Source organism: Hevea brasiliensis, chromosome 16 (genome assembly GCF_030052815.1).
Source record: "Hevea brasiliensis isolate MT/VB/25A 57/8 chromosome 16, ASM3005281v1, whole genome shotgun sequence".
Classification (NCBI taxonomy): domain Eukaryota; kingdom Viridiplantae; phylum Streptophyta; class Magnoliopsida; order Malpighiales; family Euphorbiaceae; genus Hevea; species Hevea brasiliensis.
The window spans coordinates 56,418,378-56,441,504 of NC_079508.1; the positions used below are offsets into that span (position 1 = coordinate 56,418,378).

Genomic DNA, 23,127 nt, shown 5'->3' on the forward strand with positions numbered 1-23,127 from the left:
AAATTTTTTTTTTTTTTTACTCTTATAAACAACCACATGCTTAATAGTAACGGCATGTAACATTTAATATTATGAAAAATATTTGACAACTGCGATATGCTTAATTAATTACTCTCAAGTTGCCAAATTATCAAGGCATTGACCAAAAAATATATAAATCCTTATCACTGTATATATATATATATATATGCTCCAAATTTTTTTTTTTCATAAAAAATTTAAGAGAGTAAATATTTGAATTTGACATTTACGAAATAATTAAAATATCAAATATATTAATAATCATTGTACCCAACTTTTTTATTATCATGTTAAATATAAATATGTACTAAAAAAAATATTTTATTTTCATTATTAATTTCTTAAAAATAATATATATTTTTATTATGTTATAACTAATGAAAATATTAATATAATATTTATTATATGTCCAATAAATTTATTATGTTTATCACATGTAAAATATAGAATTAAATTGTGTATTTTTTAAAATATAGAAATTAAATAGTTAATTTCATTACAAGAATAAATAATAATTTTATTATTATTTTTTTAATTTCCACTTTGATGTTCTTCTTCTTTTTACATTGACTACTGTTTAACAATATGAATCTGCTATATAAAAATGAATACAGGTTATTAACAAACTAAACCTTACAACAACCAATTAAAAAAAAATTCAACTTGTAAAAAAAGAAAAAAGAAAAAACTCAACTTAAATTCTGCCCATCTTAGTACTAATTCATGAGCATAAACACTCGCACATGATTTCTCTGCCCTAGTTGCTATCCACTAACGAAGTCAAAGACATATATATAAAACTATATTAAAAAAAAGATGGATAAAATATCGAAACTTGGCACCCTTTAAGGATCATTATTAGGCCTAAAAAACTATTAATGTTAATTTTTAATGTGATTTAATTAATAATAAACAAATAGGCCATTTAATGCACTTGTCATGTTCATATATTTTATGTGCCAATGGTCCTCTATATATACTCATAACAAAGATGCTAGAGAGCAAGCTACACCTCTCAAAGCCTGCACGCGATATTGCTAGAGAGAGAGAGAGAAAGAGAGACAGAGATGGATTCCCAGAGATGCCGCAGAGTGGTGCTAGTCTCATGCCCATTCCAAGGCCATATTAATCCAATGCTTCAACTTGGGACCATCCTGTCCTCCAAGGGCTTCTCCATCACAATTGTTCACACCCAACTCAACTCTCCCAAACCCTCCAAGCACCCTGAATTTGATTTCCAACCTATACCAGAGGGCTTGTCCAAACAAGAAATTGCTTGTGGGAATTTAGTGGATATCATTTTGGCATTGAATGAAAGATGCAGAATTCCCTTCCAGAAACGTTTGATTCAGATGATGCTACAGCAGGAGTCACATGATGAGATTACTTGCATCATATATGATGACCTTATGTACTTTTCCGAAGAAGTGGCCAATCGTCTCAACATTCCAAGCATTGTTTTGCGCACTAGCAGTGTAGCCAGCCTTCTTTCCCGTCTGGCCATTCTCCAACTCAAGGATGAAGGTTACATTCCCTTTCCAGGTATACATGTATACATGCATAGAAAACTTATAGTCATTTTCCTCTAGCAGACGATCTCATCGAAGAATTCTTAATTAAGTCTTCTTATCGTTAGCATTCTAACGAAACCTGGATACAGATGCTATGTCACAGGACCAAGTACCTGACTTTCGCACCTTAAGGTTCAAGGATCTACCGATTTGTGAGTTTGGAACACCAAAAAATTTCTATCAGCTGTTGGCTCATGTATGCGACATAAAAACATCTTCAGCTGTCATTTGGAATACCATGGATTGCCTTGAAGAATCGCTATTGGCTGAACAACAGCTAAAACAATTTCCTATTCCAATCTTCACAATAGGCCCTATGCACAAATTTGCACCTGCCTGTTCGAGCAGTCTACTAAAAGAAGATAGTAGCTGCATTGAATGGCTTGACAAGCAAGATCCTAACTCAGTTCTTTATATAAGTTTGGGAAGTATGGCTTCCACAGACGAAAAAGAATTAGCTGAAATGGCCTGGGGTCTTGCCAACAGCAAGCAGCCTTTCCTGTGGGTGATTAGGCCTGGTTCAACACTCGGTTCAGAGTGGATTGAATCATTGCCTGAGGGTTTCATGGAAACTGTTAGAGAAAGAGGTTGCATTGTGAAATGGGCACCACAAAGGGATGTGTTGGCACATCCTTCAGTGGGAGGATTTTGGACGCATTGCGGTTGGAATTCGACCCTGGAGACCATATCTGAAGGGGTTCCAATGATATGCAGACCATGTTTTGCAGATCAAATGGTAAACGCAAGGTTTGTGAGTCATGTTTGGAGAATAGGATTGCAATTGGAGAATCAGTTGGAGAGAAATGAGATAGAGAGAGCTGTGAGAAGATTAATGGTAGATGAAGAAGGGGAGGAAATGAGGAAGAGGGCTGAGGATTTGAAGGAAAAAGTAGAAGCTTGTTTCAAGAAAGGTGGCTCCTCCTACAATTCCCTAAGTAAGTTAGTAGAGTTTATGTCTTCTCAGTAGCCTAAATTGTTTGCCTTCAGTCACAACTACCATTTCTTTTCTGCTGTATCAGAGTGATAACTAATAAATAATGGAGGGGACTCGTTGTTGCAAGTTATGTCCAAATTGTTGTTGCATAATTAGTGATGTGCATTCTGGAATTCTCTGGACTAGCTCCATGGTGGAACAAGATGGGAAGGTCCACCAGGGACAAGGTCTGGAGAGGGAAAAAAATGGACTATTTATGAAGATATATGTAAGCCAAGAATGTGAATTGGGAGAACATTGATTTTATGATTTAGGCAATAATAGAGTTCATTGGAATTTATTAGTGATTGTATTTGATTGATTAATATGATAATGGATTTATTTGTGTAATAAATTTGATCGAATCATGAAAATTTTTTTATTTATAAAAAATTATCATGAATTTTTTTTTTTTGTCGAATATCATATATAATCAATCTGCAAATGATTGGCGTAACATCTTAATTAACCCTATGAGAGATTTAATTGTCATAACCAGAGGAATAAAGGATGAGGACAAGAAGTGGCCTGGGGGTCCATTCCTTGAAACCACCTCAGGACTGGGATAGTTTAGTTCATTCAAACCCATTTCAAGTTTCAAAACCAGGTTTGGAGCTTTGAGAATTTACGAGAGAGAGCCCAAGTCCAGATCTTTGGTTCAAAGCGTAGAAGATTACAGAATTTACGAGATAGTACCAGAAAAGGCCCAAGAAGATTGGCCCCATAAAGTACCAGATGTCTCTTCTTCTAGCTATAATTCTTCCTCAGCAATCAACCAAGCCCATCAATTTCAATTCCAAAGCCCTCTCTGCATAAGGAATATGGCACTGATTCCTGGTTTCCTTGGTAAACAACGAAGCAGTATGTTCGATCCTTTCACTTCTTTCGACCTGTGGGATCCATTCAAACACTTCCGATTTCCTTCTTCATCTTCAATCATCTCTGGGGAAAATTCTGCTTTTGTTAACACTCGCATAGATTGGCAAGAGACTCCAGAAGCTCATGTCTTCAAGGCGGATCTTCCTGGACTTAAAAAGGAGGAAGTAAAGGAGGAGATTGAAGATGACAGAGTGAGGAAAGTGGAGAAGGAAGACAAGAATGATACTTGGCATCGCCTGGAGCGCAGCAGCGGCAAGTTCTTGAGGAGTTTTAGGCTGCCGGATAATGCCAAGATGGATCAGGTTAAGGCGTCAATGGAGAATGGGGTTCTCACAGTGACTGTTCCTAAGGAGGAAATGAAGAAACCTGATGTTAAGGCCATTCAAATCTCTGGTTGATTAATTATTTTCTTTGTTGCAATGGCATGGAGTGGATATATGCCGATTGCCAAGATATGAAGAAAAGTAGTGCTTGTTTTTATATGTATGACGTAATTTATCCAAAAACAAAAATTATAATTTGAAATCTTGTAACTTAATTTGTTTTTATATAATAAATATATAAAGTTATATATCATTTTGGAGTTTAAAATATAAAATTAAAATTTTAGTATTAAAAAACTATAAAATTTTAGTATTAATTGAATTTACTTGACCCTAAACGAAAAATATTTAGAGAATGGAGTTCCTGCGTTAATTTTGCTTCTTATAAAGTACATGTAATTTTTTTTTCAATGCCAATTAAGTAGAGTGTAATTTTTTTTAGACAGTAGTTTTGAACGTGAGTTATTTATTTTTTTTAAATTATATATTTTTATAGGTATTATAAAGAAAATTTTAGTTTATTGTATCTTTATTAAATTTAAAAAAAATATTTTGTTAATAATTGTTATCAAATAAATTATTAACATTTAATCAATTAATTAAATTAAAAAAAAAAGTGAATTGAAATCAAATTAATCATTACAGACGTGCAATAAAAGAATTAAAATTTACGTGAAGCTGATTCTTCCATAAGGTGAAGTTGATCTCGGCCCACTGGGCCGTCAGTAATGCTTAAATGTATTCAATAATTTTCATTCCAATCTCCAAGGTGGATAACCAAAATTTGTTAATGGTTTGTTTCTTTTGTGTACAAATTGTCGAAGATTTAGGTAGGCTTGTTTTATGGTATCCATTAGCTATTTGCTTGCCCAATTGTACATCTGCCCTGGGAGCAACAAGGCTAATTCAATTACAGGAAAAATTGAAGGATTTTTTTGCTAATAAAACGTGATGGGTACGTCCATGAAATTTTAGGGGGCATAAGGCAATAGAAAAAGTAATGACGGTTTGTCATTGTGGTAGAACGACAACTCGTTTCATTTGGAACTCATTGATCTTGATATCAATTCATGGTGGTTGCGGCAAGGCCCATTCTTTAACCGATGGTTTCGACTTGAAAAGTGCGGGCCAGAGTTCAGGTACACCCATTTGACGGTTCAAGAATTTACGAGAACAAACCCAACTCCAGATCTTCAGTTTAAAGCTTTCTTGAAGGATCCAGAATTTGCCAGAGTTTGTTAATGAAAGCCCAATAAGATTATTCGAGAATTCACCAGAGCTCTCTTCTGCTTCCTATAAGTATGACCCATCTTCCCTCCATTTCGCCATAGTAAACCAGCAAAAGCAATCAAACAAACCTATCCATTTCTATTTCAAAACCCTTTTAAGCAATCTGAAATGGCAATGGTTCCTAGCTTCTTCGGTACACGAAGCAGCATCTTCGATCCTTTCAATTCTTTCGACCTGTGGGATCCATTGAAAGACTTCCCATTTCCTTCATCCTCTTCAATCCTCTCTCGTGAAAATTCTGCTTTTGTTAACACTCGCATAGACTGGAAAGAGACCCCAGAAGCTCATGTTTTCAAGGCTGATCTTCCTGGGCTTAAAAAAGAGGAAGTGAAAGTGGAGATTGAAGATGACAGAGTGCTTCAAATCAGCGGAGAGAGGAACGTGGAGAAGGAAGACAAGAACGATACTTGGCATCGTGTGGAGCGTAGCAGCGGCAAATTCTTGAGGAGGTTCAGGGTGCCGGAGAATGCCAAGATGGATCAGGTTAAGGCTTCCATGGAGAATGGGGTTCTCACTGTGACTGTTCCTAAGGTGGAGGTGAAGAAACCTGATGTCAAGGCCATAAAAATCTCTGGTTGATTAATATCTTTATTGTAAATGGAGCGGATGTGACAACACTTCGTTGGATTAATAAACAGTGGCTGATACACTGTGTGATTTTCTAATGGTCTAATAGAACTACTCTGCATATTTTCATTGTTCTTAAAGATATTTTATTTTCTGCTTTATCTTTACAGTAAGTTACAAAATATTTATACCATAAAATGCTTATACATTATTATTATATTTACTAAAATAAATAACATTTTTACTGTACCTAAAGAACAGTAAAATTACAATTTTACTTTTTTTATTACCGCATCTAAAAATGGAGCTTCCTTTTACTGTTACTAACAACAGCAAAAAGATTTACTCACCCCTCTTGTCATTTCAATTCCAGACCACTCACTCATTCCCAATAATAATAATAATAATAATTATTATTTTTTATTTTTTATTTTAAATTAATTTAAACTATTTTATTATTATTTTCATTAAAATAATTTTGAAACAATTTTATTTCTGATAAAGTGTCTTTACAGTAAGTTACAAAATATTTATACCATAAAATGCTTATACATTATTATTATATTTACTAAAATAAATAACATTTTTACTGTACCTAAAGAACAGTAAAATTACAATTTTACTTTTTTTATTACCGCATCTAAAAATGGAGCTTCCTTTTACTGTTACTAACAACAGCAAAAAGATTTACTCACCCCTCTTGTCATTTCAATTCCAGACCACTCACTCATTCCCCAATAATAATAATAATAATAATAATTATTATTATTTATTTATTATTTTAAATTAATTTAAACTATTTTATTATTATTTTCATTAAAATAATTTTGAAACAATTTTATTTCTGATAAAGTGTCTTTACAGTAAGTTACAAAATATTTATACCATAAAATGCTTATACATTATTATTATATTTACTAAAATAAATAACATTTTTACTGTACCTAAAGAACAGTAAAATTACAATTTTACTTTTTTTATTACCGCATCTAAAAATGGAGCTTCCTTTTACTGTTACTAACAACAGCAAAAAGATTTACTCACCCCTCTTGTCATTTCAATTCCAGATCACTCACTCATTCGCCAATAATAATAATAATAATAATAATAATAATAATAATTTATTTTTTATTTTAAATTAATTTAAACTATTTTATTATTATTTTCATTAAAATAATTTTGAAACAATTTTATTTCTGATAAAGTGTATTTCTCAATTTTAATAGTGTTACAATCATTTTATCATTTTGGTTCTTATTTTGATCTCTTTATTTTTTTTTAAATATTATTAAAAATAAATACTTTATTTTTTATTTTTACATATCATGAAATCTTTGAATATTTTACCTCAAAATTTTTCTTTTAATCAGTCGAATATTCTAAATCAGAAGAAATGCTTAAGTGCCCTTTAAACTTTTATTAAAATATTTTATTTTCTTAATTAATTTTTAAATTTCTATCTATTTATTTTAAATCTTAAAAAGCGTTCATGTATGATTTCAGTTTTTTTTACTATTTTTTTTTTCATTTTTGTTATTTTAATTGTTTTACATTTTACTATTTAATTATTAAATTTACATTAATTATTATTAATCAATTTTAAGATTTCTTTATTTTATGACAAAATTGTATCTAAAAAATATTTAAAAAAATAATGTTTATATTTTTTTTCAGTATATTTATTTTGTAAGTAACTAATAATTAAATTTACTTTGCTTGGAAATTTTGACGTAATTATAATATAATTAATTTATTCTATAATAATTAAAAAATTTTTTAAATAATATACACATACATTAATTTATATATTAAACCTATGATCATGAGAATAGTGTTAGGCTTCTTTTAGATAAGTTGATTAATTTACTCTTTTTAATCAATATTATTATTATATCCTTTTGTAACTAGAAATATAATTAATAAAATTAATAGACAATCGAGAATAAATCGAGAACAAATATAATATTAGGCTTTGTTATAATATTATATTATATACAATATTAATGACAAAAGGCTAAAATAAAACAAAATAAGAAGATAAGAGCATATTATATAATATTGTAATAATTCTTAAAATGTAATTTCAAATAAAATTATAAATCAAAAGTTTAACTTTAGCCAATATATTACTGTTATATTCTTTTGTAACTAGGCTCTGTTAAATATTTTTATTATCAAATTATATCTTATTTAATATATTATAATAAATATTATATTATTTGTCACGACCCAACCTATGGGCCGGACCGGCACTAGGACCTGGGCCAGCCTAAAGCCCCCGAGGCCCGTAGTAAGCCTAACTGTTCATTAACCCAACTCTAAGGCCCACTTAGGCCCAATTTCAAGAAACCAAACGGACAGAATCCGGCCATAAAATGGACTTTCCAACGGGGAGTTTTTGACTCACCCGACCTGTAAACATAATAAATACTCAATTGGGGAGCTCAGCTCACCCTCCACATACTCATATCCTCATAAAAATAAATGGGAGCTCAGCTCCCTCATCCAATCCATCAAACATGCATATCATTATACGTTTACAGGTCCAACATGATAATAATATTACAGACCATAATCAAATAAATACTTCTAACACATGCGGAAATTCTAGGAGTAAACAAAATTACACAAATATGGATAAACAACCTGCGAAGGATAAAAGCAGGTTAACCACAATAAAATCCTCCAAAAATATTGAAGCAGAGTGAGCGTTCGACTCGAGAGTAAAATATCAATTTTAACCATAATCTCTATAACTATCTAAAACTAATGCACCCTGTAGAGTGAAATGCAACATCAACAACATTTTCACATCATAACATCAAAAAGGTAAATTTGGAGCACTCACGCACCCTGTAACATCAATCATAATATATGGGAGCTAATCCCCTATCTGACTCTCTTAAATCCAACTGGTGCCGTGAAGAACTCATTTCGGACTTCCACTTAATAACCAAATCGAGGGTCCCAGAAGAACTCAAGCGTGACTACCCCTCGAAGGATCGGGTCAATGAAGAACTCAAGCCGTGACTACGTCCTATCCATAGTCCACACCACATCACACGCACGCCAACGCACGCTTTGCTCCAAATTACCACAACAACATCATGGCACTTTATGATTATCAATGCATCATAAATCGTGCACGTAGTTTAACTACATAAATATATGCATATAAGTGATGCATGGGCATCTTGAATATATAATAATATCGAAATTACAATTAAAATTAATATTTTACTCACGGACTTGTGGTGGTCACCGAGGCGGGGCGGAGGAAGAAGGCATCGGCTCACCTGACAATTTTATTACAATCATTTAATACAAATGACCCAATACAAATCAAGAAAAGACCCAATACGTCCTAAGTCATGCCGGAAATCCGGCAGAGTCTCCCCTATACCTAGGACCTACCCAACCTGTAAAATGGCTCAAAACACACTTCTATATCCACAATCCATATATCCACAACTCAATCACATCACACAGCCCCTCCTGGGCCCATCAAATCAATCATCCATCACAATATGTAAAATTTCAATTTAGTCCTTATAATCGATCATTTTTGCAAAAACTGCTCAAATAAGCTCTAAAAATTATAAAACTGTCCTTAGAAATATTACTAAGCTATTGCAAAAAGAATCGTAATTTTCTAAGCTACCACGAATATTTTATGGATTTTTAATCCTATTTAAGCACTAGAAAATTACGAAAAAGCAAGGTTCGGGTTTACCTTTGCCGATTCGGATTTCGGGAACGTGCTCGGGATGCCTAACAATGGTGGGGTAGCCAAAATCTCGATCCAATTCGGAGACTTTTCCGGTAGTGCGGTAGGAAATTCACAGATCCGGACAACTGTCGAATTTTCGCGAATTGAGGATACCTACACGAAGCCCAATAATAATATATAAAAATCAGGGGTGTTACATTATTAATATAAATTGATCTTACACTAACTATATACACTTAATTAATATGCAATATAGCAAATGATTAAAATTTTATTTAATTCAATGATTAAATGATTTTAATAATATTATAGATTATAATTTTATTTTTAAGATGCAAGTATATTATTTTATATTATTATAAAAATATAATTGCACAACACGGCATCGCGTGGGTTTAAAGCTTGTATCACCTAATTCCTAATATTACCAATTTATTTTACCTGGCCAAAAGAAGGTAAAATTCCTTCTGAAGATGAGGAGATGCATGGTGTTTTAGCAAATCACCAGCACTGCCATGTAGGTGAATGGAGATTGGCGACGTGTATTCATCGTCAAGAGCCTACGAAAGAACATGGTTTGTGGATCATTTGAGTCGGTGAAACCTGGAATGCAGCCTTGCAAATGGCAATAAAATTCTTCGAGGAATTATACAACAGTGTGATAAACCATCTGATATGGTTTGGTTGTTAAAATTAGGATGCACGGATGGATTTATAAAATTGAAATGCATTTGAGGAGTGGTGATGGAGAATCATTTGAGTAAAAGATGGTTTTAAGCTGAAGCATTGAATTTTTTATATCTTCATCATTTTCCTTATGGACATAGGGCAAGCAATCACCTGTGTTGTCCACTTCCACGCCAGTGGAAAGATTCTGTTGTTTGTTTGATTACATTATTTATCATTGCATTAAAATATAATAAATCAAACTGGAACTAATTTCAATATGCTTATTTTTATATCAGATGTGGCACAGAAGGATGTTAGTTGTGGCTACTGACGTGACTTAACTCCACTAACTTGCTCAAGGAATTGTAGGAGGAGCCGCTCTTCTTGCAGAATCCTCCTGCTGCAGGATGTGCCCGCACTTGCTTTTGTGGTACCCATTCAAAAATACAACCTCTTTCGCCAATGGATTCCATTAAACCCTTGGGCAATTATTTAATCCATACTGAACAAGGCCTAATCACCCACAAGAAATTCACTCGGGAACATCCTCAGCCATCATCTGGAATACCATGGACTGCCTTGAAGAATCAGAATTGGAGCAGCACCAGCACCAGAAACAATACCAAGTTCCATTCTTCTTAGTAGGCCCCCTTTATTTAGTTGCGTTAGCCTCCTCTAGTTGCATATTTGACGAGGACACAACCTGCTTCCCATGGCTTGATAAGCAAACTCACAATTCAATCATCTACGTGAGTTTAGGAGGCTTGGCTTCCATGGATGAGAAAGAATGAGAGTTGGTTTGGAGCTGGAAAATTAGTTGATAAAAGACCTGAAGGCTAATGGTACTAAAAGGAGATGAAGCATCTAAGTATGGACTGAAGAAGAAGGTGGAAATTTGTATGAAGAAATGAGGCTCATCCTACAACTTTTTGATCAAGTTGGAAGAGCAGATCCTATCATGCTAATTTCTCAAACGTTCTTCCACATTTTGCACCCTTAGCTGGTTATCTGCAAAATAATGAACCACAGGTCTATTTTCTGTCGCTGTGAGCTGTGACAAGGATGTATAAGCCCTTCAAAAATCATTTATTTGGTGAAAGAAGTGAAGAAAAAACATCCTATATCCTCGTACACTGTAGAAAGAGATAATTCTTATTGATTTCAATTAATCTGTACATGGGTATATATATACAATTGATTCCTATAATTGTGTTCTACTAATTAGGAAGAAATCCTAAACAAGAAATCCTAAATAAGAATACAGAATACAGAATATACAGACAAATAATATAGTGATTGACTTTTCATAACATAGTGATTGACTTTCCATAACACTCCCCCTCAAGTTGGAGCATAGATGTTAATCATGCCCAACTTGTTACAAATGTAGTCAATCCTAGCTCTATTCAGAGCTTTTGTGAAAATATCTCGTAACTGCTCTTCAGTTTTAATGTGTCCTGTTGAGATGATCTGTTAGTGAATCTTTTCACGAATAAAGTGACAATCAATCTCAATATATTTGGTCCGCTCATGAAACACCGGATTAGAAGTAATATGAAGAGCAGCTTGATTATGACACCACAATTTCGCAGGCAATGAGGTCTTAAAACCTGTCTCATCTAGTAATTGAAGTATCAACATTACCTCACATACTGATTGTGCCATGGCTCTGTATTCGGATTCAGCACTAGATCGAGAAACTACACTCTGCTTCTTGCTTCTCCAAGACACTAAATTTCTTCCAATAAAAATGCAATATCCAATAGTTGACCTACTGTCAACCTTAGATCCAGCTCAGTCAGCATCTGAAAAACATTCAACATTCAAATGCCCATGATTACCATATAGCAAACATCTTCCTGAAGCGCCTTTTAGATAAGACAAGATTTGGTCCAAGGCTTCCCAATGAGTAACAGTTGGGGAAGACATAAACTGACTTACCACACTAACGGCATAAGCAATATCAGGACGAGTGACTGTAAGGTAATTCAATTTTCCTACCAATTTTCTGTATCTCTCTGGATCTTCAAATAACTCACTATCCCCTGCTAACAGTTGTAAAGTTGGAGCCATTGGTACGCTACAAGGTTTAGCACCTAATTTTCCTGTCTCTGTCAATAGATCAAAGACATATTTTCTTTGAGACAAGAAAATACCCTTCTTACTTCTCATAACTTCGATACCCAATAAATACTTTAACAATCCCAAGTTTTTGGTCTGAAACTGAGTTTGGAGGAAGGTTTTAAGAGATGAAATACCTGCAGAGTCACTCCCAGTGATGACAATGTCATCCACATAGACTACCAAGAGAATTAGACCAGCCTCATATTGCCTATAAAATACTGAGTGATCACACTTACTCTTTTGCATACCAAATTCCTGTACTGCTTCACTGAATCTCCCAAACCATGCCTTAGGACTTTGTTTCAAGCCATAAAGAGACTTTCAAAGCTTACAAACTTTACTCAACTCCCCCTGAGCAACAAACCCAGGTGGTTGCTCCATATACATCTCCTCTTGAAGATCACCATGAAGGAAAGCATTCTTAATATCCAATTGATGCAGAGGCCAATCATATGTAGCTGCTAAAGAGACAAACAAGCGAATAGAAGTAAGTTTAGCTACAGGAGAAAAAGTATCAGAGTAATCAACCCCATATGTCTGAGCATATCCTTTTGCTACAAGGCGTGCTTTAGCCTAGCTACAGAGCCATCAGGATTTACCATTACTGTAAATACCCATTTGCAACCAATAGCTTTCTTACCAGTGGGCAAAGGCAATAGTTCTCATGTACCATTAGCATCTAAAGCCTCTATTTCCTCTTTTATAGCATCACACCAGCCAGGATGAGACAGTGCCTCATCAACAGTATTAGGGATAGGAACAGAGTCTAAAGAAATAACAAAACACTGAGAACAAGAAAAAAATTTATTATAAGAAATAAAAGAAGAGATAGGATAAGTACATGAACGTTTACCTTTACGAAGAGCAATGGGTAAGTCTAGATCAAAATCATAATCAGTATGAGGTACAGGATCTCCCAACGAAGTAGCTGGTGGAGGATCTGAGTCTGGAATCTCCAATCTCCTGGAATAAACATGAACAACGGGAGGTCGAGTAGGTCTAGAGACAGAAGGAATAGGCTGTGGGAGAGGACTAGACATTGATTGGACAGTATATATTAAGAGATCATCCTCCTCTCCCTGACTCTCATACACAGATTATGGAGGAAAAAATGGAGTGGATTCAAAAAATGTGACATCTGCAGAAACAAGATAACGATTAAGAGTAGGAGAGAAACAACGATACCCTTTTTAAAGCCGGGAGTACCCAAGGAAGACACATTTGAGAGATTTTGGATCTAATTTAGTAACCTGTGGATGAACATCTTGCACAAAACAGGTATAACAAAAAATACGGGTTCAATAGGGAATAAAGATTTTATAGGAAACAAAGTAGTATAAGGAATATTCCTATTAAGGACAGAAGACGGCATACGATTGATAAAAAAACATGCCGTAGAAACTACATCCGCCCAAAAGTGTTTAGGCACTTTCATCTGAAAAAGAAGAGCACGAGTTACCTCAAGAAGATGACGATTTTTTCTTTCGGCCACGCCATTTTGGGATGGGATATCCACATAGGAAGACTGATGAAGAACGTCATTTTGTGTCATATAAGGCTGAAATTATGCTGAAAAGTATTCTTTGGCATTGTCACTTCTTAATATGCGCACAGAAATATTAAATTGAGTTTTGATTTCATTACAAAAAGCACAAAAGATAGAAAATAACTCAGAACGATTCTTCATTAAATATAACCAGGTAACACGAGAGTAATCATCAACAAAAGTAACAAAATAACGAAATCTAGTTTTAGATGTAACAGAATAAGGACCCCAAACATCAGAATGAACTAACTCAAAAGGGGATGAAGCCCGTTTATTGACTCTAGACACAGAAGGCAAACGATGATGTTTTGCAAACTGACACGACTCACATTCTAGTACTGATAAAGACTGAAATTGAGGACACAGCTTCTTCATGGTAGATAAAGAAGGATGACCCAATCTACAATGAGCTTCAAGTGGTGTTAAGGTACTGGAGCAAACAAGTGACCTCGGTACATGATTTTCCAGAATGTAGAGACCACCTGACTCGCGTCCTCTACCAATAATCTACTTCGTCGTAAGACCCTGAAACAAACACTGGTCAGGAAAAAAGAAAACAGAATAATTTAAGGTACGAGTAAGTTTACTAACAGAAAGTAGATTAAAAAAGAATTTTGGTAAACAAAAAACAGAAGACAAAGAAATTGACGAAGTCGGGTTCGCAGTTTTAGAACCCATGACACAAGAAGTAGAACCATCAGCTAAAATAACAGTAGAGGAAGTGAGATTAGACTGAAAAACAGATAGAAGACTAGAATTATCTGTCATGTGATCTGTCGCACCAGAATCAATAACCCATTTGGATGAAGAAGACACAAGGCATGTAGTGAATTTACCTGACTCAGCGATCGCAGTGACAGGGGAACTGGTAGGATTTAGAGATGCCTAATACTTAGAAAATTGTGCAAAATCCTCTGCAGATACCAAAATAGTTTTCTCAGAGGAAGATACTTTAGAATTCTCTGCTGCCATATTTGCCATCTGTGATCGCTGATTTTTCCTCTGAAGTTGCGGACAATTATATTTTGTATGGCCAGGCTCATGGCAATAATAACAAATGACTCCTCTTGAGTCCTGATTAGAACTAGCCTCTCTATTACGATTATACATTTGCTGTAATTCCTCCTCTACTTCCTCTTCTATTACCCTGTTGTCCATTTAGATTACGGCTAATAAGAGCACTACTGGCAGGTTGTGAAGATTGAGTACTCTCTGTACGAAGGACCCGTGTGAACGTTTCATGCAAAGAGGAAATCTCAGAACTGGAGAGAATTTGAGATTTAGCAGTCTCATACTCTGAAGGAAGGCCTGCAAGAAAACTCATAATGACCCGATTGCTCCGTTGGGCCTGCTGAACTTTCACATCAGGACTAAAAGGCAACAATACATTAAGTTCCTCATATACCCGTTTAAAATCCATAAAATAAGCCGTGAGAGACTTATCCTTTTTCTCAGCACGGTAGAATGCCTTACAAACATCATAAATACGGGAGATATTCCCTTTACCAGAATACAAAAAATCTAAGTAATCCATTAATTCCTTAACAAATTCACAGTGATTAATTAAACTAATTAACTCACTATGAATCGAGTTCCGAAGCTGCAAAAACAACCGAGCAGCCTCCCTTAGCCAAGTTTGTTGTGTATCATCAGTGGATGGATCTTTAGTAAGGTGATCATCCTTATCAATGCTACGCAAATAGACCCTAACAGTCTTACTCCACTCCAGGTAATTCGAACCATTAAGTTTGTGTTCCGTGATCTTAGTCATCACCGGAATCACATCAGAAATAACATTCTTATTGTCTGCCATTTGTTGAGACAAAGAAAACTAACCGAAACGCTAATATAAAGTGCTTATAGCAGCAAAATAACCCAAAATCACAAATCAAGCAAATACCGAAATAGGATCTGAGAGCCAAACCTCAGAAGTCCTTTAATGGTATCTTTGGATCGAACAACGACACGATGGTGGAATGAGGGGTTGAGGCGGCCGCGATGTTGATCGGGGTTAAAGCAGTGATCGGGCCAAGGTCTCTCTTGAACTGGGTAATGAGAACAAATAGTCATCCTAAATCGATGACCTGCTCTGATACCATGTAGAAAGAGATGATTCTCATTGATTTCAATTAATCTGTACATGGGTATATATATACAATTGATTCCTATAATTGTGTTCTACTAATTAGGAAGAAATCCTAAATAAGAAATCCTAAATAAGAATACAGAATATACAGAAAAATAATATAGTGATTGACTTTCCATAACATACACAATTCCTTCCCTTGCTCGAGGCTTTTGAAACTCATTTCAAGCCAAAATATTCATATATTCTATCATTCAAACAACGACCACCATCCCACTCCATTCGTTGGAAAAAAAAAAAACAAGATGGTTGTCATAATAGCAAAATCTACAAGAAACACAGACTACCTTTTTTTTTTTCGATACATTGGAATATTTAGAAACACATACTTTGATTCCTTTGTATCCACAGAAAGATCCAGTTATCAAATTATACTAAACAAATCAATACCACCGCCAACTTAATTTTATCCAACAGTTTCCACAAACTGCAAAAACCTCAGAGCCTATTCACTAGAATCACTACAGATGACACTAGCAGCACAAGGCAACGTTAATGTCTTCGGTTATGCATCTCTCTCTCTCTCTCTCTCTCTCTCTCTCTCTCTCTGCATGTAATGTAGTTTTTCATTTCTCTAGCAAGAGCATACGTCTTGTGCTCATAAAATATTTTGATGGTGGCACAGACAACTTAAGTTCATAATATCTCATATAACAGTACACCTTATAATGGCATTACTCTACTTCTAAGAGCACCTCAATTACTGGATTTGTCTTGTCATTTGCCAAAAGAAGCAAAATCCAAGAAAGATTGAATATGTCCATAGGGGCAAATGATGAATTATTTAACAAAAATATCTGTACAGATGTTTGCCGTTTAAAAATATTAACCTCTATAGGCAGATTGTGGTAAAATAAACTGCATTATTGATCCCTGTGCCCGCATATATCTGTTCATTTGGCAGCACCTTCAGTGACAGTTTCTCACAGCTATTATCCAGGAAAAGAAAAAGTTTAATATCAGAATTAGTAAATTTAATTACCTTACTCCCTGTCCACCTTTGTTGGGATGCATAGGATTCAAACTCCAAGACTTTTTTCAATCAAAAAGTTTCTAGTGCCATAAAATCACTCAATCTAAAAGATCGAACTTGGAAGTGAGCAACCATGAATATTCCCTCTAAAGAAAGGGAGAAATATTCATCACTACAGGGATATCTTTGGTAACTAAATAAAAGGAATCACATAAAGTACACTGATAATACTGACACATTGTTCATCATATTAATGCCTGGAGTAAGAAACTAACTTCATAATTAGACTATAATAATAATGGAAGAAGAGTGTCAGCAAAAGCTGCATCAACTAGCAGAAAGACTAAAAAGATTGAGAAGTTGATATCCGCATTCTATTACTGTCGAAAAAAAAATCCTGTAAGGCTAGAAATGGTGATGCAGGAAAAGTAGCTTCAAGTCTTAACCAGAGATTTCAGTGGGGAATGGGAATCTTACTGTGAGTGTCCCAGAGGAACTGAAGAAACTTGATGCCAAAGCCACTGAAATCTCTGGTTGAGTTATTTCTTTATTATAAATGGCATGGGTGTATGTCAACAGATGAAGAAGAGTGTTTCTGTATACGTTGGGTTTTGTGAGCAGTGTTTGATGTAATTTGTCCAAAAATAAAAATATATATTATAATCTCCAGTATTTTCTCTTTTAGAAATATTAGTATTTTTTATAAAAGAGAGACACAGAGGGGAGAAAAAGAATAAAGTAACGTAGCATGATAGATATGAAATGATATTCAAGGTAAAATCATCGGATGCAGTATGAAAGTGATGCAGCATAAAACTCCACAAGCCAATCCAAACTCTATGTGCCAAAGGTAATAATGTTAGCATCTATGCCGGCCCAAATCTAAAATTCCTTAATAGTAAGAAGCCCCAGCAAACTACTTCCCCATAATTGCAGCACTTGGATTTCTCTGGATTATAGACTGGGAGAGCAAGATGGAAAAGAAGGGAGAACAAAGGCACGGGCGATTGGTGGTGCTTGTTCCTTGCCCATTCCAAGGCCACATAAGTCCTATGTTCGAGTTAGGCACCATTCTTTACTGCAGGGGCTTCTCCATTACAATTGCTCACACAAAATTCAACTTTCCTAACCCTGCCAACTATCCGAATTTCAGTTTCTTACCCATAGCAGACCATTTACCTGAGCATGATGTTGCATCTCTCGATATTGTATCTCTGATATCATATCTTAATGGTAATTGCGAAGCACCATTGCTGGAATCATTGTCTCAAATCATGGAAAAGCCACACACAAAGATCACTTGTATCATCTATGATACACTTATGCACTACTCAGAAGCAGTGGCCAATCGTCTGAAGCTAACTAGCATAATCTTAAGAACTAGCAGTGTTGCCACTTTGATCGCTTACAGCAAATTCACTCAGCTACAACAGGAAGGTTACTTTCCTTTAAAAGGTATGATTGGCTCTTAAATCCTTCTGCATGAGCCACCAAGACTTCACAACTATCTTGATTCTATGAATTAGTTTTCAATATTTTGCCAATTTTCTGATGTAACATAACATACTCCATCTCATCATTTCAAGAAATGCTTTAAATCAGAATTACCTTGCTACAGCATCTACTACTTAATGATCAGCCAGCAAATGCCAATGAGGAAAACTCACTTTATGTTTGCAGAGCATCTATTGCAGGAAATGGTGCCTGTGCTTTATCCCCTCAGGTTTAAGGACCTACCCACCATCGATTTTGCAAGTTTAGAATCCTTGATGGAATTAACAAATATAATTATTGCCAAAAGGTCCTCAGCCATCATCTGGAATAGCATGGACTGCCTTGAAGAATCAGAATTGGCGCAGCACCAGCAACAATACCAAGTTCCATTCTTCTCTATAGGCCCCCTGTACAAATTTGCAACAGCCTCCTCCAGCAGCATAATTGCCGAGGACACCTGCTGCATCACATGGCTGGATAGGAAAACTCCTAATTCAGTAATCTATGTGAGCTTAGGAAGCTTGGCTTCTATGACTGAGAAAGAGTTGGCTGAAATGGCTTGGGGCTTAGCCAACAGTAAGCAGCCTTTCTTGTGGGTTATAAGACCCAATTCAGTGTGTGGTTCTGAATGGATTGAATTGTTACCCAAGGATTTCAAAGAAGCTGTTGGAGAAAGAGGCTGCATTGTGAAATGGGCACCGCAAAAGGAAGTATTGGCACATCCAGCAGTTGAAGGGTTTTGGAGTCACTGCAGTTGGAATTCGACGCTTGAAAGTATCAGTGAAGGGGTTCCTATGATATGTCGACCATGTTTTGGGGACCAAAAAGTTAATGCGAGGTATGTGTGCCATGTATGGAAAGTGGGATTGGAGCTGGAAAATGAGTTGGAAAGAGAGGAGGTAACAAGAGCAGTCAGAAGGCTAATGGTAAGTGCAGAGGGGATGGAGATGAGGCAGAAAACTATAGAATTGAAGGAGAAGGTTGAATCTAGCATGAAGAATGGAGGCTCATCCTACAATTCCTTGGTCAAGTAGGAACAACACATCTTATCATACTAATTTCTCATATTGTCTTCATAATTTGCACCCTTTGTTGGCTATCTGCTAATAAAAGAAATGAATCACATAAACAGAATGTCTGTTTTATCATATTAATTTCTCATAATGTCTTCCATAGTGTGCACCCTTTCTTGGCCATCTGCTAATAAAAAAATTGAATCACATTAACAAAATATCTGTTTATCATACTAATTTCTCATATTCTCTTCCATAATTTGCACCCTTTGTTGGCTATCTGCTAATAAAAGAAATGAATCACACGATCAACATATCGGTTTTATCATCCTAATAGGTCATATTGTCTTCCATAATTTGCACCCTTTGTTGGCTATCTGCTAATTAAAGAAATGAATCACATGAACAAAACATCTTTTTTTGGGTCCCTGTAACTAGCATGTCTTAGCCATCAAAAAACAAGGCATTTTGGTGAATCAAGTGAAAAAAAAAAAAAAATGCCAGGAAGAGGATATGGCATCCTTATTTATACCTCTCCTTTCTTGCTCGATGCCATTGAAACTCATTTCAAACCGAACATACATAAATTCGAGCATTCAAACTGGTATCACAATTTCACTCCATTCATTAGAACAAACAAGAGGGTGGCCAGATTAGCAAGATTTACAAAAAAGCACATACTTCGATTCCTTGGATATCTACAGAATAGACCCAAGTATATAACATTAAGTTAAACAACTCCACATTACAGCCAACTTAATTTTATCGAACACTTTCCACATAACACATAAACCTCCTAATTCAAAAGCTTAGCCAACTTAATTTCATCAAACACTTTCCACATACCACAAAAACCTCATCTTATCATTCATCACATATATCGTAAATACGTGTCGCAGGAGAGAGATGACACTTAACTTGAAATCTTCAGCCAGAGATTTCAATAGCCTTAACATCAGGTTTCTTGACCTCCGCCTTTGGCACAGTCACAGTAAGAACCCCATTTTCCATGGAAGCCTTAATCTGATCCATCTTAGTATTCTCCGGCAGCCTAAAACTCCTGGAAAACTTCCCGCTGCTGCGTTCCACGCGATGCCAAGTATCGTTCTTGTCTTCCTTCTCCACATGCCTCTCTCCGCTAATTTGCAGCACCCGATCATCTTCAATCTCAACCTTCACCTCTTCTTTTCTAAGGCCAGGAAGATCAGCCTTGAAGACATGGGCTTCAGGGGTTTCCTTCCAGTCGATGCGGGTGCTAACAAACGCAGAATTTTCACGAGGGAAGAGCGAGGAAGAAGAAGCAAAGGAAGGGAAAGGGAAGTCCTTGAAGGGGTCCCAAATGTCAAGAGAGAAAGGATCGAAGATGCTGCTTCTTCGGTTGCCGGAGAAAGGAGTGAGCGACATCTTTAGCTGAGCTGAGCGAGAAGACTGGACTTGATTGCTAAGTTAACGGGATGCTTTTCCGTGCACTGAATGCTGCTGCCAGTGAGGAAGGTTGACGTATTTGTAGTGGTTGGAGGGGTATTCTAGTACACTCTGGCTTTCCTAGATAATTCTAGTGGGCGAATGTTCTAGACTTTCTGAATGTTTGGACTTGGGTTTTTCGTGGGCAGGACTTCGCCCCACTAAACAAGTTATTGGGTGTCCAGAACATTCTCAGAGAATGGATGCCCATCAAGAGTGGATCATATTATTTTCTTTATATTGAAAATTTTTAACCCTAAACCAATCTCAAATCTTTTATATCACAACATATATACTGGTTCAGTGAGTTATAAATTGGATGGAGGATGAGTGAAGCTATGTGCTTGTTTTCTAACAAATAATAAGATAGACATCACATAATAATTTTTACATCATTTTCAATAAAATAAAAAAAAATTATTTATCAAAAATTTGTGAATTTTATTATAATAGATAAATGATACATTGGCTTTTCAGCAATTCTTCTCTGTTGGCTAATGCCTCCAGCCGCTATTCTTAAGCATAGAGATTCTAAGTTTAAAGAGAATTGTTAAGAAAAGAACAGAAACAAGTCAAGTGATTCAGGATGTTGATTAGATAGTCCAAATATGCTTTGGTTGCAAATGGGTTATTACATAGTTCAAATCTACAAGTCCGAGGCAACAGTTTTTAGTTTTTGATTGCTGTCCTGCTTTATTGCTTTTGTTTTCCTTCCAGGCAGAGCATCTGCTTCCAAAATTATGTAATGGACAAACCAAAAAAAAAACAATAATGACAATGGGATAGAATAGAAAAGAAGTAGCTGGAAAGTAGATCAAGATAAAACTAGGAATGGGCACAAGACAAGAGGATAAATTATATATTTATGCGTGAATTTTGCATATCAAAATCCTGGATCGTTGATACTCATCGAATGCACCAACTTTAGGACAAATACTTCCTTAGTATTCTTATACTGGGGAAGTGGAGATTCCCATTAGGCCATTCGCTGGATCCGAGGTTTCTTGTGTTGTTTCCAAGTGGGGCTGTGGGGGTCACTGAGGCATCAACAAGAAATCCAAGAGATGATTCCAGTGTATATAAAAGGAATACGGTACTGTTTCTTTGAAATGATTCAAAATCCTGTTAAAGGTGGACACTATATGTGGAAGAAGATGAGTCCAGGATAATCCACAGTGCTGATTTGGGGGGACAAAAGAGCATGGCTCCTGCCTAATTTCTGTAGTGTTCTTGGGAAATTAGTATGCAGCATCTAGGAAAAAGATTCAATCATTCCATCCTATTAAACAAATGAAAGGAAAATTTTCTTACTGTTCTTGTTGCTGAAATAGCTTGTGTCTTTGTCAAGGTTTCCATAGCAGATGAGTTGCTGCTGCCTCAGATGTAATTGACTCCATCGATTAACATGGTGTTCGAGTACTCGAAATTCTTCTGACACCATAAGGTAGTTTGAGTTGCTGGTTATGGAGTACGGGTTTTTGAAGTTGATGGAATTTCAACAATGAAAGTTGACTAAGTTTCCATCTAATCTACTAATAAGTCTTCTCATGCTTGTGTATAACTCTTCCCAGTTTGTGTTTCAAATATCAAGACATTAATAAGAATCAATTTCTTCCAATACTATTGTAGAAAAGTCAATTCTAGAGAACTGTATTCACCTCTTGTAAGAGCTAGATTGAAGCTAATCTCTTCAATTACTATTTTTTCTTAATATTTTGAAGGGGAAAAAAAAGTTCCAATTTCCAGCATATCCTTCCCTTTTTTTTTTAATTTCAAAATATTAAACATGCCATAAATTCTACTAATATACTAAAATAACCAACATTTTTACTATTCTTAAGAACAGTTAAAAGACCATTTCGTCACTTCTAAATTGATTTCCGTTCACTTGGCACTGTCCATATTGCCCTTTTTTTTTTCCTTTAATAGAAAGTATTATTATATGAGCAATATGTAGAAAAATTCAGTATACAAGTAATTTGAACCGTTAAATGAGTGAAACCCATATTGGAATGAGTGGGACATATTCATTCAACTGTCCACATTTCTTAAGGTATTAAATTAATGCATGAATTTCCACACTGAATAGCATCAATGTTTCAAACAATATGTTTATGGGTCAATTCTTCTACTAACCTTTCTATAGTGTTTTTCTAACTCATTCTTCTGCACTATCAAAAACCTCTTTCAAAGCAAAAACAACAAAACAACTTAATAGGTATATATATCTATTTTCTATATCCTTCAAACATAAAAAGATTATTAACTATTGTCATTTAAATTATATAATTTTATATTAAAAAAAAATTTGTATTAATTTTAGAAATTGAGAAATAAAATTGAA

At 35.1% G+C, this 23,127-nt stretch overlaps 5 protein-coding genes across 5 annotated transcripts; 4 read left to right on the top strand and 1 right to left on the bottom strand.

Annotated features, from left to right (window-relative positions):
* Positions 1 to 1,028: 1,028 nt before the first annotated feature.
* Positions 1,029 to 2,656, top strand: LOC110666433 (UDP-glucose iridoid glucosyltransferase-like). Its single transcript, XM_021826917.2, has 2 exons — positions 1,029 to 1,563; positions 1,682 to 2,656. Exons 1-2 carry the CDS (start codon positions 1,089 to 1,091, stop codon positions 2,557 to 2,559), a joined length of 1,353 nt encoding a protein of 450 aa, XP_021682609.2. The 5' UTR covers positions 1,029 to 1,088; the 3' UTR covers positions 2,560 to 2,656.
* A 698-nt stretch (positions 2,657 to 3,354) lies between these two features.
* Positions 3,355 to 4,084, top strand: LOC110666428 (17.5 kDa class I heat shock protein-like). The gene has a single exon (XM_021826911.2). The coding sequence runs from the start codon at positions 3,387 to 3,389 to the stop codon at positions 3,840 to 3,842; it is 456 nt and encodes a 151-aa protein (XP_021682603.2). The 5' UTR covers positions 3,355 to 3,386; the 3' UTR covers positions 3,843 to 4,084.
* A 998-nt stretch (positions 4,085 to 5,082) lies between these two features.
* On the top strand, positions 5,083 to 5,764 carry LOC110666315 (17.3 kDa class I heat shock protein). The gene has a single exon (XM_021826754.2). It carries the CDS (start codon positions 5,166 to 5,168, stop codon positions 5,634 to 5,636), a length of 471 nt encoding a protein of 156 aa, XP_021682446.2. The 5' UTR covers positions 5,083 to 5,165; the 3' UTR covers positions 5,637 to 5,764.
* Positions 5,765 to 17,783: 12,019 nt separating this feature from the next.
* LOC110666317 (UDP-glucose iridoid glucosyltransferase) lies at positions 17,784 to 19,340 on the top strand. The gene is made up of 2 exons (XM_021826757.2): positions 17,784 to 18,267; positions 18,493 to 19,340. Exons 1-2 carry the CDS (start codon positions 17,787 to 17,789, stop codon positions 19,338 to 19,340), a joined length of 1,329 nt encoding a protein of 442 aa, XP_021682449.2. The 5' UTR covers positions 17,784 to 17,786.
* Positions 19,341 to 19,981: 641 nt separating this feature from the next.
* LOC110666316 (18.1 kDa class I heat shock protein) lies at positions 19,982 to 20,826 on the bottom strand. Its single transcript, XM_021826755.2, has one exon. The coding sequence runs from the start codon at positions 20,721 to 20,723 to the stop codon at positions 20,247 to 20,249; it is 477 nt and encodes a 158-aa protein (XP_021682447.1). The 5' UTR covers positions 20,724 to 20,826; the 3' UTR covers positions 19,982 to 20,246.
* Between the last annotated feature and the right edge of the window lie 2,301 nt (positions 20,827 to 23,127).

Excerpts from the sequence above, each read along its gene's own strand:
- LOC110666433 (XM_021826917.2), top strand. The coding sequence starts at position 1,089 with ATGGATTCCCAGAGATGCCGCAGAGTGGTGCTAGTCTCATGCCCATTC. Across the intron at positions 1,564-1,681 it reads AGGTTACATTCCCTTTCCAG|ATGCTATGTCACAGGACCAA; the intron begins GTATACATGTAT and ends ACCTGGATACAG.
- LOC110666428 (XM_021826911.2), top strand. The coding sequence starts at position 3,387 with ATGGCACTGATTCCTGGTTTCCTTGGTAAACAACGAAGCAGTATGTTC.
- LOC110666315 (XM_021826754.2), top strand. The coding sequence starts at position 5,166 with ATGGCAATGGTTCCTAGCTTCTTCGGTACACGAAGCAGCATCTTCGAT.
- LOC110666317 (XM_021826757.2), top strand. The coding sequence starts at position 17,787 with ATGGAAAAGAAGGGAGAACAAAGGCACGGGCGATTGGTGGTGCTTGTT. Across the intron at positions 18,268-18,492 it reads AGGTTACTTTCCTTTAAAAG|AGCATCTATTGCAGGAAATG; the intron begins GTATGATTGGCT and ends TTATGTTTGCAG.
- LOC110666316 (XM_021826755.2), bottom strand. The coding sequence starts at position 20,723 with ATGTCGCTCACTCCTTTCTCCGGCAACCGAAGAAGCAGCATCTTCGAT.